The sequence below is a fragment of the Haliaeetus albicilla genome, chromosome 26 (assembly GCF_947461875.1).
Source record: "Haliaeetus albicilla chromosome 26, bHalAlb1.1, whole genome shotgun sequence".
Taxonomy (NCBI): domain Eukaryota; kingdom Metazoa; phylum Chordata; class Aves; order Accipitriformes; family Accipitridae; genus Haliaeetus; species Haliaeetus albicilla.
In genome coordinates, this window is record NC_091508.1 from 23,254,318 (window position 1) to 23,277,189 (window position 22,872).

Sequence of the window (22,872 nt, forward strand, 5' to 3'; positions counted from 1 at the left end):
ATTGTTTTATGAGTCAGACTTAGAGACTCCTCGTCAAGCAGTTGAAGGTAAAGAATGCAAGAATGCAACTGCCTTTCTAAAACAGTTTTCACTTCCATAAATAGCATGCAGGAAGGACTTAGGGTAGAATTAAAAGTAATACTGATCTTCAAAAAAATAAAAAATAAATTAAAAAAAATCACTAGAAAATGTAAGGAAAAAGATACGTGTAAAATGAGAGCGAATCATGGATGGCTTGAATGCTGGAGAAGACTCTTCGCCTTCCTGAAATACGATAGTGACAATGTCATTTCCAATATGTCGCTTCCTTTCTACCTGGAAAAAAAAAAGAAAGGAAAAAAAGGAAAAAAAAAAAGAAGAAGAAGGAGGGGAAGGAAAAAAAAAAAGAAAAAAAAAAGACAGACACAATGGCTTAAAAGACATAAATAAATACCTTCACAGTTCTGTGAGAGAATGGTAAAACAATATTCCTAAACTGCAAAGAGGAAAATTATGGTCAATATGATTGAAGCCAATATAAAATTATTACTTAACTATAAGCAAGTAAACCTAGCAATGCCACGGTGCATACAGAAGGCAGCTGCTAAAACAGCAGCTATGCTATCGCATATTTTTAAGTTAGCAAAGCACTCATAATTTCCGTAATTTCCATAATTCATATTCACAAATTGGGCAGGGAACACATAGCATTCCAAAAAAGCAAATCCACCACTTGAAATAAAAGGAAAAAAACTCTGATGCTGAGTTATTCTTTAAAAACAATAAATGTCCCGATTGGCCTCTGGTTTCTGCTGTGATCTTGTCATCAATCCAAGGCAAAAACATGAGAAAACTGACATGGAAATAAAAGAAGGACAATATATAATTATATAATCTAATTATATTATTATAATAATACATAATATATAATTATTGCTTAAATAAGAAAATAGTAAAACAAGTAATTTGCAAGTAATTTTAGGTAAATCATTATGGATGTGTGATGTACAGGTAAATGCATGTGCTTATAAAGTATTTTTTCATCATATAATACCTAGAAAGGTTCAAGCAATGGATGACAGCACATTTGAACAAGTACCCAAGAACCCACCTAGTCAATCTATGAGAGGACAACAGCAGCGCTTTACAGAAATGCACAAAGCTTGCCATTAACATGCTCACACGGAGAATTTCTTTGAACCTACACAAATTGCTACCTGAGTATGAGCTGTGTGTTACATATGTGAGTATTCTGACAATTCACACACAAGTCTAATTTCCAGTCTTCCTAAATTCAAGGTAACGATAATTGCAGAAGTGAAGCTCTAAAAGTCACCTGAATAACAGAATACTCAATCACTTCTCAGTCAATCAATTTTGACTTTCTTTGCAAGTGTCTTTTGTACCTTAATAGAGATGAGATGATGCATTATCTTCCAACAAATATCATGAAATCGTCAGCATTAGGTATAGTATTGAGGAAAAAAACATAGGAAAAAGTCTTAAGACTTATATTTCTGAACTATTAACAGGCAAGAAATCCCTTATTTTCGTCTAAAGTTTTGGAGTTCGTGATTTAAGAAATAAATAAAATAAAAAAGAAAAAAAAGAAAGAGAGAACCATGTACCTGCTGCTTGTTCTCTCTAGAATATGGTAGCATGGTTGAAACATGGTACATAATTTCATGCCCTTGAAAAACTGTATAGATGGAACAGGTTCCTGTTGTATCATCTGCAAGGGAAGACAACATTCTCAGCAGAAATATGTCCTTTAAGTTTTCTAAAGATCAAAAGATATTTCAGGTCCTTCTACCAAACCTTCTTTAATCATCCTTTTTTCTGATCCATTTTATAAAATGTCCACACTGCATGTTCTATGTGGGTTCAAACCCAAGTTTGCAACCTAATCTGCATACTCACAATCTTAAAACCTATGATGTCCTTCACCTAGCCTCCCGAAATCACACATGGTCCTTCAAGCCATGACGCCCTACTATCATGAAGCAAGTAACACATCAGGTTATTCTTCACCCCCTTCCAACATAATACGAAACTGTTCACCTTGAAAATACAGGTCATATAAATACTTTTCTTCAACCGCAATCCATACCAGTGATTTAAGCTAACCTGACTTTTTCCTGGTGAAGCAGAGCATTTAGCATGCACAGAGGAAGTCTCTTTTGGGATTGTATTATTTCCACAATATATACAATATACGCATCCAATAAGCTAAAACACTTATATTGCAGCCCCCTCCCCCCCTTTTTTGCTTCAGATGAGTTCTTACTTTTAGTGTCCAGTCCTCCTCTGTAGCCTGTCCAGCCTTTCAAAGTAATTGTGTCACCCAAGAGATGCAAAAATCTTTGAAAGTTTTCACTTCCAGTTTCTACATGTGGAAGGCAGAAATGTTACAACAGAAAAGCACATGTAGTAATAGAACACCTATAAAAAATAATCAAAATACAGGAACAGGTCCTGCTCCCAGGACACGAGGACCAAAGTTTCAGCTGAGTAAGTTTCTCCTCATGTCATCCAAGCCTTCTACCTTTAAAGAAACAGCATCCCAGCCTTGCAGAATAGGCATCATCATGTGACATTAAACAGTGACCTCTTTTACTAACTCCAAGACACTGTTCAAGTGCATAGAAGAACACGATCATGCTGCAAAAACCTAAGAGTGAAAGAACTAGAAACAAAGTGACTTTTTGCAAGTAATTTCGAGTTGCCTGCTTCAACTGCTTCCTTTTTCTAAATCTTACGTTACATAGTCTATTTCTAGAAAAGAAATTTCAGTATCTTCCAAGCTGTAATAGTAGGTTTCCTACAGCAACCTTTTACAGAAATAGAAGATTCTACACTACAATTTTTCACCCAAGATGAACATGAAAACCTAACAAAACTACTGTTCACATAACCATCACCTCCCTTCTGGCTTCCACGTGTAGGCACTGTCCTCCATTTTTTTATTCGGATGAATAAAACAATTAAGAAGAAGGTGAAAAACTCACCGTTGCTGAACATTTCATCATCTGTAAGCTGCCCATCCTTTGCATAAAGGACTCCAAATTTAAAATTCACAGATCCCTGAGAAATAAAACCAAATATTATATGATAAACAGGCAATCAAACAAAAGACCTAAAACAATGTTTTCTCTAAAGACTTTTATACACGTACCTTTGTATACATCCTACCCATGGGAATATACATTTCATACCGATTCCATTATGTGCTCAAGTAGCAGATACCTAATAATTTACCTTTGATCATAGATTATGAATGTTATGATATACTAAGTTGGTAACCTATTAATATGATATATTAAGTTGGTGGTTAAAATTATTTTTTATCTCATACGTTGCAAAGAAATACTACTTTTTTGCTGCAATAAGCAATTGATTTCTAAGTTGTCTCAAGCATTTCAGTGCAAATATTTCAAATACAAAGCTGTATTCATTGAACGGGTCTGTGAGCTAGGAGTGATAAGTTTACATTTACCTCTTGCTCTTCAAGAACCAATAAATCCTGTAAAAAAAACAATATCTTTAGCACAGTGGTATTAAAGACAACACAAATAAAACTGTAACATCCTTGCATATTTAAGTTTTGTTCTGAAGTGGCCAGTTCAACTGATAAAGACAGTTTATTTTGTAGTACCACGTAACCCTACTCATCATTATTATCCTGCTACTGAAAGAAACAAACTAGTAGCATTAATACTTAATGACTTATTTTTCCAGAAAATAATAAAGAAAACCAAACAAACAAAAAAAGAAGTCACCTCTACCTTTTGTATCTCAGGATGAAAAATCTCCCTTGGGCTCTTCTCAAATTTGTCGAGACTCATAGCACTGAAATGCAAATGAAATACTGCTTTATAGAAGGGCAAGTATACATTTCAACATTAAACTACTAACTGTTTGCAGTCAGAACTGGTTACAAAAGGAATTGTTTAAAGAGCCTCTCTTACATGGAATGTTTTGTGGAATAGCCTTTTCTTTCCCACAGTACTAACCTCCAAGACTTCCTAAACTTCTTTTGGATTTTAAAAACAGAAATTAGTAAGACCCTGAACTGACATCAGGTTTAAACTGACTGTATTTACTTATAAAGCACAGAGCTTTATTCCATCACACTTTGGCTTTATACATAATCATTATGAGCATTTTAGGAGGACTCAATAACCTATTCTATTTTGTAAGCTTTTCTCTCTCTTCTAAAGTAATTCAAGGCAAGTCAAATGAAAAACGAGAGTTCAGTACCCAATTCACAGGCCAAAGATCCACATACAGAACAGAAAAAAGTATTTAAATAAGGAGCGAGACCAACTGCCTCAGTAAACAGAAATACCCAATTTATAGCATTTTTTCCTAACTTGTGTTTCTGCATCTACTATTATTTTTGCCCATTTTTTTCCCCCAGCATTAATTTCTAGAACTGCACAGCATGTCACGGAGTGCTGGATGCAGTCTGTCTGGGGCACAGTGAACTAACAAGAAGGTCAAATCTGATGCATCCTTCCATCATCGCTTATGCTAGAACATAATGCAGACAGGATTTGCTTTAATTCCTTTTGAAAGGGATTGAAATGTTCCAATTAATTTAGAAAAAAATGGGTTTATTAATGTAACCCAAATTCTTTGAGACAGTCTGTACCTAGATTCACACTGGCTGTGAAAAGGGTGAAATGTCAAAGGAATATCAATCAGGCCTGAGGGAAGGCTCAAGGACTGTAAAAGCAAAATAATAGTCGGGGAAGAGATTTTAGTCCAAACCCAAGCGGGCAAAAGGAGATGACATTTATCCAGCTGACTGCATGTGGCACAGACCCTGGGAGAAGTGAGGAACAAGATCTGTAACAAGCCCGCATTTCCCTCTGAAAAAATACTGGAGCATCACAGGATGGAACATGTGAGGGTGATTCAGCAAAAGTTATGACCCTAGGCAACAGAAGACAAAGTTTCTCCACTCTGGGATGCCTGACCAAAAATGTCTATGTGGCTGAGAGTGGAGGGAAAGGCTGGGTTAGAAAGGGATGTTAGGAAGAGATATTTCAGCAATTGCTGGGCAGACATGGAAGATCAGGTGCTTATGCAGGTACAACATGCAGTATTGACAACTAGGAACACTATTCAAGCCAGTGCTGTAGGAGTTAGAAGAGAGGACTTAGCTTATCTCGATGAAGAAGATGAAGAAGAGATCTGAAGTATTTTCAACTCACCATCTTGACCCTACAAACCAGAGCCACAGCCCAGGAAGTCAGAATTAAGAAGTGAGGCTCAATGGCTTCCTAGCCCCTCTGGCAAATGCAGTGGTCTGGGACCTCTCAGAAATCTTGTGCAGTTGTAGGAAAATCCAGATCTGGTGGTACTGACTTCACATCACAACACATGCCCTGTTCCCAGAATTCTCCTCTCACATCAGCAGTGGCAGTGTTATCCAGTGGACAAGCTTCAACCAAGCAAGAGACATTTGCTCGTACTCTATACGGATCAAAGGTTTTGAAGACCTGTAGACTGCTCATTTATCTGGTACACACTACCTGTTCCGTACATGAAGGCACTTTTTATGGGTTTCTAGAGGACGTAAAATCCTTACAGAAGATGCATTTGAAGATGTTGTCAGTGAGGGATTTGAGAAAACACACCACATGATTAGGTCATAAAAACTGCAGATTAAATTTGAACAAACACTTTGCAAACAGGTGCTCTGATATTTCAGCTGATTACAATGTTGAAAGACATAGCAATGGTGCTGGGCTTGCTCACTTCATATTCTCTTCTGCCACAAAATAGGCAGGACAGAGTACAAGCATGCCCATAGAGGCTCTGGCTGGGGGAAGGCATTTTCTCAGCTTCACTGACACTGTGTATAACACAACCATAGTGAGACTTACATGGAGACAATCAGTCTTGGTTTCTTCCCTGTTTGCTTCCTCCTGCTAGGGCCACATAATAATCACTTCTCTAGTCAAAATCTGCTGTTCCTTAGGTCTGTTTATGTCTGTCTAATTTAAAAAGATATTTCTTCTCAACCACTGCAGTTCCACTTAGCACCTGTTTTCCAATTAACTTGAAAGTAGTCCTCTGCTGAAGAAAAAGTGCTAAGAATTTTTCTCCTTTCTAAGTTGTCGCTTTGTCTATTCCAGAACAGGCTTTAAAACCACTTTTTGCTGCCTTCAATGATTAAGATTTGTAAACTTGTTTCTACTACTGGTTTTAGAAATCTATCATGAAAACCATGCAACACAAGCTCTGAATTACAGGAAAAGGCATACAAATATCTTAACTGATAACTTATTTGTAAATACATACCTTAATATAGATTTCACTGATAATGTTTTTGTGGGACTATAAGGGAGACATATTTTCTGAGTACCCTATAAAGAAAAAAAGCTAGGAGATATTACAGGACATACTGACTTTTTCTATATATTCAAATAGAAATATTAATAAAAACAATTAAGTAAAAAAACAAAGAACAAAACCATGCTAGTATTACTTAGCCTTATTTACTACTGGTTTGGGGGAAAAATAAAAAACAAAAAGGAGAAAAAGTGAATGTGAAAAGTCATGGATGGTGCAAAATTATTTTTTACTTAGTTTTTACTACCTTGGCATGTGGTATGAGGGCTGCTGAAACTAGTGAACATTACAAACTATTTCTTTTTTTTTTTTTTTTTTTTTTTTAAAGTGATCCATGCATGCATACAATTGCTTGGATAATAGGCTCTTATGGAACGTTAAGTGAAAAAAATTCATTAAAGAATATTAGTGAAAGCAGTATCACACCTGCCTATTTTCTTAACGTATAAGAAAATCCTAAAAGCAATATAATGTCATTGCCTAAATTGATCGCAGGACATCATCAACAACAATTTAGGCAACGTTTCTAAAACAACACAGAGCTGCAGGTAAGAACAATTAAAAAATATCTGGCATCATAGATTTCTGTCAGAAAGTTTAGTGTAATGTTACCTACAAAGCTAGTTTAGTTTTATCTACTATGGTAGAATTATATGTTCTTTTTGTATAAAATGAGAAGTATGTATTAAGTAATGAAATTCTGAAAAAAGCAAAAAAGTGTATGACAGACATACCGAAAACAAACAAGAAAACAACAACAAAAAAGTCAGAGCAGCAGATAAATATTTGTTTCTTACTGTCTTTCTCCAAAGTATTGAATGGTACTGAGGAACACGCTGATTATTTTGGTCAGACAGTACAACAGACAGAAAGAAAGGGTTCTTCTCTGCATCTGTACCTATATAATTTTGATGAACTGTTAGGGAAAAACAAGAAGCATTATCCACTGTAAAGAAGACGCACACACCTGCTCGCACGTGCAAGCACACGCATGCACACACACGTATAAATGTGTAAATAAATATATGCATTTATATGTAAAAATATATACTAATCTACATAACTATGTATTTATATACAGATGTGTAAAAAAACCAAGAGATAGGTACAGCCTTCAAGGCCAAGAAGGGTTCCAAAATATCCCTTTTTGATAGCAGGGGTTCTGCCGCTTACAGAAACCCATCCTCTGTCTTCAGGTTAAAAATACATGAAACAAGAACTTGTTTTCTGTACAGGACAGAAAATTTATTAATACTAAATTAATACCATACTTTTTTCCATATTTAAATAATAGCAATTCAAAGCCAGATTGCATTTTTATTGATCAAAACGTCAATCCATTCACAAAAAGATCATTACCTTTCCCCAAAAAATATTTGAAATACCATCTTGTATGATATTCTGGGTTTTCCAAATGCACGTCTGTTCTGTGCCACGTACCCGGAGTGTAGTCTGTATTCTGAAATAGAATTGGGAGACTGTTAGATCAAATGCTGAGTGAAAAAAAAGGAGAACATAATACAGGCAAAAGCCAATCAAGAGTGGCTGACCCACTAGAAGAGTTTTACATGTATACTGTTTTTTAAAAAACAAGGAATTATTGTGAAGTCAGTTGTTGTGCAGCTGAAATTAAAATTTCTCCCTCTTCTCTTCTTTTTTTTGTCTTTTCTTTCTACGTAACTACAGTCTTTGCCTTTTGTACCACCGTGTCGTGGTTTAACCCCAGCCAGCAACTAAGCACCACACGGGTGCTTACCCATTACGGGTAATAGCTTAGTATTCCACTGAAAAGAAGATATTTCAATGTGGAATTTGAAGACCAGTGTTTTTAAAACTTAAAAATAAATAAATTAAACAGAATTCTGCCTCCAGGTTTCATTTTCTCAGTTGTTCTTCCCAAAATAACCCTTAGGGACTCCTTGCTAGACCAGAGCATGCTCTGGAAGTTCTTCAGTGTTGTTTCTGCATTGGCCGGTTAAGGTAGATTCCCAACCATCCCTCAAGTCCTTTTCCACTAAGAAATAACATATGCAGAGAAAAAGCCATTCCCTGCATCCATTGACCATGTGGCCATTCATCACCCACTCAGAGAATCTTTCTGTGATACAAGCTAATTAGCTCTTGAACTGCATGAAACTGAACTAAAAAAACAGTATACAGAACATGACCCTGTAGAGAATCAATGCAGAATAGTTAGATTGCTTCAAACTCGGCAGCCAGTGCTGATGCAAACTACAGTAAAAGTTTACTGTTAATATTAGTTCAATACAAGCTTACCAAGACCTTACATATATTTCAAGAATATGAGGTCTTCTTTCTTTCAGTATTAAGATGATATTTACAGCTGAAAAAGCTTGGCAAAGGAAGATAAAAAAATGAAGATAAGTAGAAACCTAAGCGTCACTTTCGTGGTTGCAGGGACACACCATGAGTTTAACAGCACAGGAATCTGGGGGAAATGACTCTCTCAGGCTCCACTCAGCTTCTTTTATCTCTTATGCAAATGTAAGCATAGCTGCCAAAAGACAACTAAGGCGGGGGGGGGGGGGGGGGGGTGTGTGGATGGGTGAAGCTATGACCTCATCACACCAAGGATTAAACTTAAAAGCACAAAGGTCAGCTTGAACATCGTAGTATCACCAGGACACCAATATAAAGTGATGACCTAGAGACTGCAAAGTGTTACACAGAGGATAAGATAGGTATTTTTCTTCTAACATTACCAGGTGAGCAAAATGTTACCAAAACTAAACGAAATACCAGCTTTTCCCTTAAACTAAACTGTCAAGATTACATACTCTTAAAAGAAGAGCTAAGCTAGACTTTGTGGGGAAAAAACCCCACCATCTCCCTCCTCTTAGATTCTTACATTCATATTATTTCGCATTTTTCAAGTCCTCTTCCTTAGTAACTGACTGCAAATACATCTTTCAGTGGTGAAGAATAACTGAAGCTGAATTATTTTTTCAGTTTTGTATGAGTATCTTTAGCCACTTACCTCACCAGCAGAGCCATTTTCCACACGGAACCGTCCAGCTCTTTGAATGGCTCCATCAGCATCACTAGATATAAGCTATAAGAGAGTTTAAGATAGAGGTTCTAGTTCCAAAAATAGCCATATGATCAGCAGTCAAAGCTTACTATGGTTTCTTCTTCTCCCAGGCATCATATGACTACCCACACAGAAGGGATCAGCACAGCTATTACTAATTTGACTACAGATTTGGAATGACCCAATTATAACTTGAAGGAAGCACGAGCGGGAGAGCCATTCACTCTTTTGGTAGATCCCAGTACTAATCAGAAATTCTCCTGTCTCAGAGTTTGGCTGCATCAACACACAGAATGCCTACAGAGGGACTTGTCCACTTTCCAGAAATTGCTCTTGAAGCTTGCTCCTTTCAAAACAATGGGTCTTACAGACATGATGATTCTTGTCCTCTCAGCCTTGCTAAGCCTAAAACTCTACTTGTTGGCAGTATTACTGGGACTAGCAGTCTTTAACTGCATTTTATTTATTGATGTTTTCAGGAGACAGCGAGCAGCAAGAATTTCCAAACATAATGTTCAGTGATCATACTGAACTACATACGGTACAGGAGATGTCCTGGTCTGCTTTCAGTATTAACGTCAGAAAATATGGCTTGTTTCCACCTGAAGACTTCAACAGTTTCATAAATACTCTAGAAAGACTGCCTGGTCTTTTTATAAGGGAATCCAGGGATTCCCAGAACGCTGAAACTCTCTTTGTTGTTAAAAAAGCTCTTGAGAAGTCAGTAAAACATAGGATAACACAACAGTCCTGATGCATTCAGCAACACTGCTTAGGATCCCTACAAGAGAAGAACAGGAGAATGCTGCCGATGATATTGCACGTTACTCCTCTCAAAACGTAAAAAATGAGATTGTCACATACCATACCAAACTTATGAAATGGGATCTGAACAACAATAAAGCAATGGTATATCATTCCTTGCTTCCCTCTAGCAATCCATATTATTCCAGCATAATACTTTCTCCCTTTACTTGGTGGAAGAGTTATCACGACATTTTGAAGTTCTCTTTGCCCCTTGCTTTGAAGTGTTCTGAGGCTACGTCAGGAATAAACTAACATGGCAAAAACTCCAACATATCCTGGTGCCTTGTATAAACTGTAAGAGAAATTATATGGACAACTGGTTGTATTACACCAGTGGGAAAGACATAGGAAAAACGTTTAGGGCAGAGACAAAATAACTGTGTTGTAATAAATAAAAGGTGGAAATAATTGAGCAATTGAGATGCTGCTGTGGAAAATATTAAGCAGGAAAGGTTCAATATTAAACATTTAGAAATTTGAAAGGGCAACAAGCACCTTTATATGTTTGTACTCCAAAAGATAAAAACCCCCACTTTCATAAAATACTAGCAGAATTTTAAGAAAATCAAGCAAAAGACAAGACCATTTGTGTGAGCTTACTGTGAATTTATAATTACCAATAAATTCTTCTTTTTGAGCAAAAGAATCTAAGTACCAGTAATGAAGGAGCCTCTTAGCAGAAAGCAGTTCATCTGCTTTTTTGATTAAAACATCGTATCTAATATGTGGAATTTATGGAAAGAAAAGAAAGATACCTGGTGTTCTTCCAATGCAACTTCCAGCAACGAAGCCACCAAATTACACAGATATTAATAAATATGCTATCCAAGAACTTTAAATTACAACTATAGCTGGTAGAAAATTAGTGATTTCTTCCCACAATAAGAGAGCTGGAGTTCAGTTTCTTTACCCCTCCACACTTATGTTTTCCTATAGTAAGTTTATGTAATTTCATTACGGCCTTGTATCCAGAGTGATGTTATTTTAACTGCTGATGTACTGCTATTTTCACAGCAGAGAAGAAATTTATATATGAGAAAAATGAAGTACCAACTTAGCTTTGAATTTGAAGAAAAGGCAGAATAACTGACAGATTTTAGGGAACAGGTTTTGATATCCTTATTCTGACTAGTTCTTTTAATTTTAAACCCCCTCCCACTACTCTGAGGCACATAAAATCACATACACACATAAAAATCACATACACACATATATATGTACACATAGGAGCACACACAGTTTTTAACTTGCATAATTGCAGGTACTTCATCAAATATTACCCTAATATTTAGCAGTCTTCAACTTATAAGAGGAAAAAAGGCTCAATTTCCATCTGGGAGTAAACATAATATTTATATAAGACTACCTGTCCCGTTACGATGAAATATTCATAAATAAGGCAGCAAAAAAGATTTCCTAGCACAGGTCTCATGTATCTATTCTGAAGCCTCTTTTTATTACCCTATAACTTTCAAGTCAAGCTTAGAAAGCACATTTTCCAAACTAGATCCAATTTTTTATTTGGAAATGAAAAGGATTTGAGCTCTGCATTATAAGCTGCTAAAATCATAGGACAGGCTACGTAAACTTACAAGCTCCACAGATCCGTAATGCTTTCTGCTAAACTCTCCACGTCTGCAACCCAGATCTTCAGAGACAGAGCTGGAATAGAAATGCTTCATCAGTGTACACAAGTCAACTAGTCTTAGATCTCCTGTAACACTACACCCTGCCATTAACAATATAATTCCTGCTGAATAAGGTTCGCAGTGCATAAATTCATTACTGCAGGGAACACTCCTTACAATGTGCACAATCTCTAACAGCCATTGCAGTCTGGCTTTCATATTACCCCCAAAGGAAAAGAAATGTCTACATCCTGAGTGGAAGCAAAAGCTATAATTAAATTAAATATTTAGTCATGACGTGATCAGGGTTCCAAAGCAGGTGGTGGCTTATAACCACATTTGAAATAGGCATTTAATCTAAGGAAAGAAAAACCTACAGTAAATTTAATGCCTCAAATAGGATAACTGTACTATGCTGAATAAGCTCATGCTTAGTATGTTGCTACTGTTTTTTTCAGAGTCTTTTTTTAGCCTACACACAAAGAGAAACTAAACAATTACTTTAATTCAAAAGCATAAGGAAAGAACAGCATTTCATAGGTTTCCCCCCACCTACCTTAACAAGGATAGAATTGTCAAGCAAGCAAAAGTAATCCTAGAACACGAATACCTCGAATGCAAATCTACACGCATTATCACATACAATCTCATAATGCCATCACGTCACATTAAGCACATCCCTATGCGCTTCATGAGGTCAAAACAGATAGCAAGCACCTCCTCTAACTATAAACACTAAGCCTCCTGCCTTTGCAATGGGGATATATATTACAAATACAAGCTAAATAAAGATTTAGATGCAAATTTAACATAAACCTTGATTAACCAGTCTGTACCAGGGCTAGCAGCTCAATCCCTCCATCATATTCCAAACTTACAGTTCACCCTTCAGTCTGCAGTAATGAAAATAGTCATTTAATTTTAATGGGGAAAAAACCAAACCAAACCAAACAAGAAGCCCTCCATCCAGCAATAAGTTATTAAATTTTCTGAGAATTATCAGTATTGTAAATTGCAACGTTACATCGATAAACAGAAGAAATATCTAAATTTTAACGCAACACCCTCATACATGCTTCTTGACTGTAGGAGATACTGTGACACTGGACTCCAAAACATTTTAATTTTTAGACAGCTTTTCTATTTGTATTTATAAGTACTTAAAATTTATTAAACATGATTCATATTTTTGAGCCCTGCCCACTTGGATTCCATGTCTTTACCCAAGGAGAAGCAATACAAACAAGACATATCTAAAAGACATATCACCAAAATAATTCTAGTATTTGCTTCCAGTATGTAAATTATGCAGGAAGGATAAGAACATGACAAACGGTAATTTTAAATGACACGCACATTGAAGCAGGAATGTTAGCTGCTGCAACAGAGCTGCCTTTTTTACTTCATGTGAATAAAACCTTCAGATGACACTATTGCCTCTGGGAACGTATAGCCTGTACTTTCTCGGTCAGTTGCCTTTCAACCGGACCCCTGTCACACAAACACACCTATACTGCTTCCTAAGCAAAAATTACCGTACACAGTCAATTTGACCCCTGAAGGCAGTGAAGCCACAGTCTATTCTGACACCTATGGGGGCACATGCATACATGCCAAAGCAGCAGTAATATGAGTGACTTGAGGAAAACTGCCTACAGGAACTGAGGTTAACCCACATTAGATGCAAGTTTTACGAGCTCCAAAACTATCACTCAGTCGGAAGTATTCTGACCGAAACACAAATACAATGATGTAAGCTTTCAGTGTGTGGTTGCCTGCACAATGAACTTATGTTTGACTAGGGACACTTATTAATCTTAACCTCCCTGAGAACCTGTGTGAAATACCTTCCAGGAAAACAGTAAGTTCCCATATCAGGAATCTGCACAGCAGAGATGGAAAAAGTCTGTGATACAAGAACACATTGGGCTTGGGTCCTGATCTAAGAGCCCTTGTCATCAAAGCAGCTACAATTTGATCTTACTTACGATCTGCTGTTTGTAGACATAAGTATTTCAGAGCCTTACCGTACTTGAGATCAAAAAAAAATAAATGTTAAAGCCTGCAGTTCAAACAGCTTGCACTCTAATTGAACGTAACAACCATAACAACTCCTTTTCCCCCTCACAACAGAACAGAAGGTAGACGGACACAAAATGAGATGAGAAACAATATTAAAACCTTAGAGGTACATAAATTACAAATGAGCCACAACAGGAGTCAGTTCCAGTGAGTAAGGCTACTTCAGGTTGCTAACTGAAAAAAGCATGCCCTGAAGATGGACTTTTCAAAGTTTGCGGCAGTACATGTCTGTCTATCTTTTCACATTTGTGACACTGGGAATTTTCAGAGCCTTATCAACTGGACAAAGATGAAACAATCTTAATGGAGACCAACGGAAGAAACTGTTCTTAAGTCAGGAAGTCTGTGCATCCAGAAGGAGGTTCAAATCTTAAGCTGTCACACACCATGAGGACTTCATGTTCAGTACTTTTATACACCTACCACTACTGCTGTTGGACCTTTGAGTGAACCTTGCTATGCAATATACCGCCATGCTGTTGCACAGAAGTTGTGATGCACCACAACACTTACAGCTCCTTCTGAGCCTGCAACACAGAGAAGATGGCCCAGAGTAGTGAAAAGACTGAATGTACCAGTGAGCTGCACATCTCAAATAATTTCTGTTATAGCTACCTTCTACTTTATGTGGTTTTGTAGCAATAATTGACATGCTCATTCAAAGTATATTTGGACAGTCTCTTTTCACCCTACTCCTACATGCCATTTACAAGGAAATCATGCTTGGTTTACATTTTACTGCAAATGCATCATCTTCTTACCATCATCAGAAGGGACATATAAAAAAAACCCCAAAAAACCTTTACTTCAGTATGGTTTGCAGTAAAGAAAAATTTTGAAGCTAATACTCATGAGTTCTCATCTTTTCTTTCTGAGGGAAACACACATAAATCTAGCTAACAAATTTTCTCTGCAGTTATTAAGACTGGGTAACATAAAAGTTTTTCAACAGTAGCATCTCTACAGACAAAAATAAAGACTTTCTTTTCCCCTCCAGACAGAACGAAGAGTTCCCAAGTTGTTTTGTATGGACTCAAAGTGATCCTTTGCCTCTTTCCACATCTCAGAGAGAATTTGGAAAGTTCAGATAAAACCTAAGAAGTTTGCATTTTGCATCAAATGCAATTTTTAGAGTTCCTGCATTTTGAGGTACACATAAAATCTGGCAGATGCTTCACAGATGTCCTGGTTTCAGCTGGGATGGAGTTAATTTTCTTCTTAGCAGCCGGTACAGTGTGTTTTGGATTTAGTGTGAGAATAAGGTCGATAGCAACAACTAAAACATCAGTGTGTTAAGTAGTGCTTATCCTAAGTTAAGGATTTTTCAGTTTCCCATACCTTGCCAGCAAGCAGGTGTACAAGAAGCTGGGAGGGATCATGGCCAGGACAGTTGACCCGAACTAGCCAAAGGGATATTACATACCATAGAACTTCATGCTCAGTATATAAACCTGGGGGGAGTTGGCTGGGTGGGGCAGATCACTGCTTGGGTATCAGTCAGGGGGTGGCGAGCAATTGCATTGTGCATCACTTGTCTTTTCTTGGGGTTTTTTTTTTCTCTTTTTTTTTTGTTATATTCCTTTTCATTACAATTACTATTAATATATTTTAAAATTATTTTTATTTTTATTGTTAGTATTATATTTTATTTTACTTCAGTTATTAAAACATTCTTACCTCAACCCACAAGTTTTACTTTTTCTTTTTGATTCTTCTCCCCATCCCACTGGGAGCAGGGAGGAGTGAACGAGTGGCTGCGTGGTGCTTAGTTGCTGGCTGGGGTTAAACCATGACAATGGAACAAATGGAATGCCTCATTTGCAATGTATTTTAAGGCACTGTGGGGTTTCTATTATTTTTTTTACTTTTACAGAAAGATCAGGTAATCATGGTAGCGCTAGCATTGTCTTTGTGTGCTACTTTTGTTCTACAAAATTCATTTTTGTGGCTAGGTGTTCTAGTTGCCCTAGAAACCGCTGTAAAAGCAATTCGATCAATGAACACTTGTCACTTTCAGTACTGGTGGCAGAATGTTATGGAAAGAGCAGTCAAGAGATATTTTCCTGTCACTGAGTTCCGAAATTCAGTCTTTGATCAAATGAGGAAATGTATGTAAGATGACGACTCAAGGAGTGGGTTAAAAAAAAAAAAATAAATCTAACAACAGTTAATAGCGCAATGAATAGCACAATAAATCTTTTCAAGTCTTGGGAAAGCCAGGTCACTGTTTTGTGTCTCTGACATCTGGACAACCCCAAACACAAATATAATACAAATTAGAAAGTCACTACAAAGAGCATCCGGCCTACTGTGCTTTGAATGGAATCATCTCCACCTGGATAATTCTTAGAGACTTTCATCAGTCATGCAATAGCTCTACAAATCAGGAGACAAAGCAAGCTGAGGTTTATAAAACTGAACTACTTTCTGCCTTGTGGCAAAGCCTGCTTCAAAATGCATGAGACTAGAGGAAAATGCCATCTCGTGAATTACCTGCATGATAAACCCAGGGAGTTATGAAGGCATTTTAGAACTATCTGCATACACACAAATTAAGTCCTATACCTTAATTTGGTGATATTTCAGCTGAGCGGAAGTCGAACTCTATCAGGAAAAGCATGCTGACATCCAAGCATATTAATGCTGCAGAGATAAAGTCAGCAGCTAACAAAAAGCTTTAAAAAATAAAATATGAAAAGAGCATTCAAAAACCAAACATTGTATAACTAAGAAATGGACATAGGTATACAACACACAAATGTATTAATGTAACAAAATACAAGTTATCGAGTTAAAGGAGAACACGACATGAAAATCATTAATTTAGAAATACAAAAAGGCAAAATGTGTATTAAGGTATACACCTGGCAGCCCAGGTAAAAAGCCTGGAAAGCAATGTCCAAAACATGGTGGTAGAATTAAGAGCAGACCAGATACACTGGTCTGATCTTAATTAAGATCATTAAGACACTTCCCAACAACAACTACTGCAGTAACATTTCCCAGCCAGAGAGTCACAACAAAACAAAAGACGAAGTGAGGTGCAGAGTTAAGTTTGGGTTCTACCATACAAATCTTTTCTCAACATGGAAAAGATGATTGTCTTCCACATTCTGCCAGGTGTACTCAACATTGCTTCTAGCAAAGTTCTGGAGGCCAATTAGCCCAAAGAAAGGTTCACCATGAAGACTCCCTCATGTCCATGAGAGAGAGGATGTTGAAGGAGACCATCTGATCCACAAACTTATGGTTTACCTGCATTTGCAAATACAAAGCTCTTCACAACTGGTGTGATGTCTACAAAACCATATTCTCTATCACATGAATATATCCTCTATTCCAGATTCTCAGAAAAAAATTTTTGATCTAAACAATCCCAGCACAGTTATTAGATTTCTTTTTTTTTTTTTTTTAGCATTTCCATAATGACAAGCCATAAAATAGCTGCCTTTAGGAGGCACTCCAACATACTCCAACATTTCACATTTCATCAGCTTTGCTGGCCACAGAATGACAGGGAGCAGGGCTGTTTCAGAGTTCTGTCATTGCATGATGGACACAATGATAAGCATGCAGACAGTAGCCAACAGCAGTATACATAAAATAACAAGGAGACAGCACTGTCACATGCTGCAAGGAAACTGGCAGAGGCTTCGCACCACTGTTCATCGGGTCTTGAGAAGAGTTACCATAATACCACAGCCAGCCTCCAGTGCAATCCCATGGTCACAGACGCCTGTGGTGACACAGGTGAAAAAGAAAGACGTGATATCCACGTATGGCTTGTAAGGGGAACCCACAGGACTCCATTCCAGCCCAAATACCTAAGACCTATTCCAACTAAGGGTACAGAGATTCACATATGCAGCGAGACAGGGTATATTCATCAAATGATGCAGAGAACACCAAAAGCAAGCAAGTTTAATGGGAGAAATAATCTATTTTCTTAGCTCACACAATACAGACAGAAAACACAGACAAGCTCAGAAAAAGCATAAAGAACAGTTTGCGCCTGAAAGGTTTATGTTCCTATCATCTCCACAAACTACCTTCCAATAATTTGAGGAAATACATTGTCTTACCACAAACACACCCTTTGGTATCAAAAGCATTTTTCCGACACCACTCTTGCTATTTAAAACACAGGAGTATATCCGAGGAAAATGTTGATTAAAACAATAGTGTTTTAATACTAATACTCTTATCCATTTGCATCCCAATTCCAAGTACCTAAACCATACCTAACTTTCACACACTGGCAGTCCTTTTAAAAATCAGAATTATACCCAATAGCTAATCTCTGCTTCTTCTCAGCCTAACTACTTCATAACACACTTCTACCTCATATCATACTTGTCACCTGCTTCATATCAAGTACTTAAAGGAGAATCTTACACCAACATAAATGCTACACAGACAATTGCATGAAAGTTAAGTATCTTAGCCTCAATTTATGCATAGGTAAGATTTACATTATCGCACTATTTGCATAAGCTCACATATTCCCCAATGAATTCTAGCCTACATAGCTCTTTGGCTCTCCATTCTTGGTTACCACCAAGATTTGTACTCATCAACTCTCTGACATATCACATCATCTAAATTAAAACATATGCTGTGATTAACATTAGCTTTGCTTATTAATTTTCTTCATTGGATCACATCCTTCCTCAGTCCTAACCTGATCCACATCAGAAAAACACCGTTGGTCCAGTTATGCCAGTTTTAAAATAGTTTTCATCCTGTTAAGATGAACTGCCAGCACTGAAATACTTAGGTTTACCAGTGGCTTGGACCCTTTTGGCTTAATAATTTAAAATTTACTTATATTGCAAAGCGTTTTAATACAAATGAGCCTTTATTCACATGAAAAAAACCCAGCTTATACACATTTGTACAGCACCCAGGGTATACTCCACCTCCCTCTTCCACTTGTTTGGGAACACAAGTGCTGTTGCGTAAATGTACAGTAATGAGGAAGGGAGAGAGGACCATTTTCCTCCCATTTCAACAGAAGCTTCTACAAACTTTAACAGTCCTGAAAGTCGAACAAAGAAGCAAGCTTAAACATATTTGCTAATATAAACGTAGGAATGTATTTTTAGGATCCTAGTGTCAAATCACACGTTTTGTCTTTTAGGACTTTGACACTGGAAAGGCCTACCTGGGGGGCGGGTGGTAGTGGCAGAAGGGGGCGAGTTTGTGGATTGCACCTGTGCGATCCCAACAACGTAGCCTGCACGCCTCTTGGGCTCTCCATTCTCCTTACCACCTAGATCTCTACTGGCCAGTACGGGTTAATCTGTTCTCACTGAAGAGGCAGGCGCAGGTGCAAGCGCCCTCAGAAATCGGGTAATTGCAGTTACCATCCCACCGGCATCTGCTTGCAGGAGCGTAAGGCTAAATAAGCTGCAAAATCGACCCTGGAGACGCTCGCCTGGCTCCGCCCGCGCCACCTGCAGCAGCCCCCGAGGGAGGCGGCCGCAGCGCCGGGACCCCCGCTGCTCCGCTGCCTGAGGGCCAGCCCCCCCTCCGCGCGGGAGCCTCCGGCGCCACCGCTCCGGCGGCCCCTCCAGCCCCCCGGGCGGTGAAAGCATAGCACGGCCTCTCCGCCATCGACAGCGCGGGCCCGCACCGCATCGCGCCGCGCCCCGCCCGAGCTCGGCCCCCGCCTCCCCGGCGCCGGTACCGCTGAGTGAGGCCGAGGAAGCGGGTGGAGGCTGCCTCTGCGCTGCTCAGCTCCATGCGGGCGGCCAGCCGGAGGCCTCACCCCTCCGGCGTCGCTCCCGCGGCTCCGTCCCGCGCGGGAGAGGCGACGGGAGCTCCGCGCACACATCCCGCTACCCCGGCGCACGGTCGCCGCGCGCCCGCCCCGGCCCGCGAGCCACTCAGACGCCGCGCCGGCCGCCGCGCCGCCGCCAGGGCCCGCCGGGAGCTGTAGTCCTGGGCTGCGAGCGAGCGGCCGGGCCCGTCCTTCGCAGCCGGGAGCAGAGCTCCGCGGGGAAGGGAAGCGAACGCGATCTGCGCCCCCCCGTAGCGAGGGGCCTTAGCCGGCACCGCCCCGAGGGGCCGGGCCCGCGGCAGCGCCCCTCGCAAACGCCGGCTCGGTAAACGCGAGAGGTAGGGAAGCTGGCTTCCGCCGAGTCGTCGCCTCGGAGCTGGTTGCTATTTAATAGGAGCAAACCCCTTTGCCAGCTCTCTATCCACCTTGCTGCCTGCTGCATTCTAGAAGTCAGGCTTAATGCTACTACTGTTGCATCAGTAAAGGCACATAACGTGTTTTCTTAACCTGCTCACCTACAGCTCAGAATCTTTAGAAGTGCAGGCGTCTCACAGACTGATAGCCTCTGTGATGTTCAATCACAACTGGCCAGCAACGTGAAACCTTACCGGGGAAGGAATGACAGCTCAATTCAGTATTATTTCTTTAACAAAGTCAGAAAGTCAGACATCGCGTGGGCAGAGTCTTTCGCTTGCCAGCTGGCACCAGCCCATTTCATCGCAATTGAGTCTTCCAATGATCTCCACCTGTGTGACTTTAAAAGTCTAACACATAACAAAACAGCAGTGCTTTCAAGTGTGTGAAGTTCTTCCCTCTGTTTTCTCCTTTTGCACAGACATACACTATTCTCTGCCTTTTCAGGAGGTAAACATACTTACTCTATGCTTGTCATGTGACATAAACCCTGGAGTGAGGTTTGAACCCCCACATTGGGAATCAAAGCATAGCAAGGTGACCAAAAGTATTTTGACTGTGTGAGGATTTATCTTAAAACTTTTCAGTAGGAGTTGAAACCAATATTACAATCAACTATTACGACTAAAGATGAACCAATGTCTTGCTAGAGTAACAACTTGTATCTTGGGTAATCATAACTTGGATGACTGTATTCTGTTTAGACAAATTTCTTCAGTAATTTCAATTGCTTGTATGTTTTGTAATGAACTGCACTGCATTACTGTGTATTATTAAATACTGCAGCCATCCATGTAGTAAACTGTAATGACTTACTACATGACGTGATTGTGTGTATATTCTTATCTTTCTTAACAACAATTATTACAAACTAGTAACTTCAGTTAATACACTAAAACTCTACTTTGAGGTCTGAATTTAATGACAAGCTTCCCTAGTGTTAAAAAGGCAGTTCAATTTCCAGAATTCATATCATTCTGGGTCTCTCTGCTTATTCTGTCAGCCACTAGAAGATGAAGAGTGACAGAAGAGGGCAAAGGACAACCATTATGCAGTAGAAGCCACCAAAGAGCAACTTTTAATTAATGCTGATCTGAGCTGGACGCAAGCTGGTGATGTACTGGTGAGGAATTCTGTCAAGCATTAGCCTTGCCTTAAAGAATTCAGACAACATAGAATGCTAAAGCTTATTAGAATTAAGACCCATTTGGATCTTCTATAAGCGAAGTTTCCAACATATTGAGACCTGGGGATAACTTCACAATGGAGCCTCTAGCAGCAATTCTGTCTGAGTGAGTCTGCACCCTCCACCAGTTACTTACTCCTCCTCCTATGTCACAGCATCACCCTTGGCTGTCAGTTCTGCCATTGTGTTTGAGGAGCCACACTATCAGCTGCTCAATAAAGTAACTTGGGGTTAAAAAAAAAGAAAAAGAAAAAAAATCTTTCAAAAATGGTAGGGAGAGACTTTTTTTGGTTAACCAGGGAATTAACAGGATACAGTTGGATTGGGAGTTTAATGATAGATTGATTTGAGCAAACTACAAGCATGAATAAAGTAATAAAATGCATTTGGAACCCAGCATATTATTATTCTGAACCTCATATCATCATGTAGGACCATCTACAAGTTACATATCCCACAGCTGCTCAGTTTGGCAGATGGCACCTCGGGTCCAAATCAAAAAATTGTACCCATACACCCAGCCTCTCACAAAAACTGGCTGTTATTCCTAGAGAAACGTTATCTCTGTCCACAGGCAGTTGATGGCCACATCTAAGTCTATAACATAATGCTCAATGAGCAAAATCTAAACATGTTTTGGGTTTGGGTTTTTTTGGTTTTGTTTTTTTTTTAGTTTTTACCCCTAATGCTAAAATACAGTGAGAATTCCATGCATGGGGCACTCTTGGAGTAACATCTCTTCATGCTTTCTTCTGCACACTGCCTTTTTCCTCATACAGATAACTGTAGCGTTTCATAGTTCTTCCAGCTAGAAATAATGCCATCAAATTTAAATCAGAAACATTTAACAATTTTTGGAATAATCTTCCTTCATTATCTATATTATTGTGCTTTTACTCAATGTTAAATGTATGGACATGGGTCAATCCTTTACAGTGTGTCCCCTGACAAATCCTCAAAGCTGACAGGAGATAGGAATCTGCACCTTAGCAACGATACCTTTGTTTTTAAAAATGAAATCTAAAACCCCCTATGTCTACAGGCAAGAAACTCCAAGAAGCTAACTGGTTATTTACTGCAAACAATGCTCTGTACTAGTTAACTGTATCACTAAATATTGTTTGTGGCTTTGAAGGATTATCTCCCATGCATGGAAAAGATCTTCCAGTTTTGGAAATCAATGGAAATAATTGATTTTAGCCCAGTAAAATAACACACTGTAAAGAATATCTTATTTGTTTGTAGACTGCCTGTAATGAGCAGGCCCCTAATGCGCTCTAGCTCATTATATCCTATCTTAAATGTATAAACACAAATCCAACCACGTGCCACTTGAAAGTGTATTTCAACTAATAACACTGTAAACTCAAAGCTGGCTGCTTATATATCAAGAAATACCCTAACGAGCACAAGCATGCATACCCAGTAAAATAACTTAAAAGGAACTTCTATACTAAAGAAACAAAAATCTTCACTGAAATACCAACAATAACCTCTTCTCAGTATTTTGTACTCAACCACAACTCTTCTTCTTTCTAAATATCTGGATTCCTTTACAAGATTGCCAAAAATAAGGCTG

General features: G+C 38.7%; 1 protein-coding gene across 9 annotated transcripts in view; it reads right to left on the minus strand.

Moving 5' to 3' along the window:
* Positions 1 to 22,872, minus strand: part of GARNL3 (GTPase activating Rap/RanGAP domain like 3) — a 54,768-nt gene that overhangs the window by 26,218 nt on the left and 5,678 nt on the right. For 5 of the 9 annotated variants that reach the window (XM_069771495.1, XM_069771494.1, XM_069771503.1 and 2 more), the window contains exons 2-12: positions 11,794 to 11,863; positions 9,341 to 9,415; positions 7,702 to 7,801; positions 7,140 to 7,258; positions 6,292 to 6,356; positions 3,765 to 3,828; positions 3,476 to 3,502; positions 2,988 to 3,063; positions 2,267 to 2,365; positions 1,608 to 1,711; positions 207 to 315 (exon numbers count right to left, since the gene is read on the minus strand). In XM_069771495.1, coding sequence (XP_069627596.1) covers positions 207 to 315; positions 1,608 to 1,711; positions 2,267 to 2,365; positions 2,988 to 3,063; positions 3,476 to 3,502; positions 3,765 to 3,828; positions 6,292 to 6,356; positions 7,140 to 7,258; positions 7,702 to 7,801; positions 9,341 to 9,415; positions 11,794 to 11,863 — 908 coding nt within the window. Of the gene's footprint in view, positions 1 to 206; positions 316 to 1,607; positions 1,712 to 2,266; positions 2,366 to 2,987; positions 3,064 to 3,475; positions 3,503 to 3,764; positions 3,829 to 5,198; positions 5,408 to 6,291; positions 6,373 to 7,139; positions 7,259 to 7,701; positions 7,802 to 9,340; positions 9,416 to 11,793; positions 11,864 to 19,600; positions 19,797 to 22,872 lie in introns of those variants that run through there. The other 4 variants (XM_069771498.1, XM_069771497.1, XM_069771500.1 and 1 more) reach the window with 3 other exon arrangements.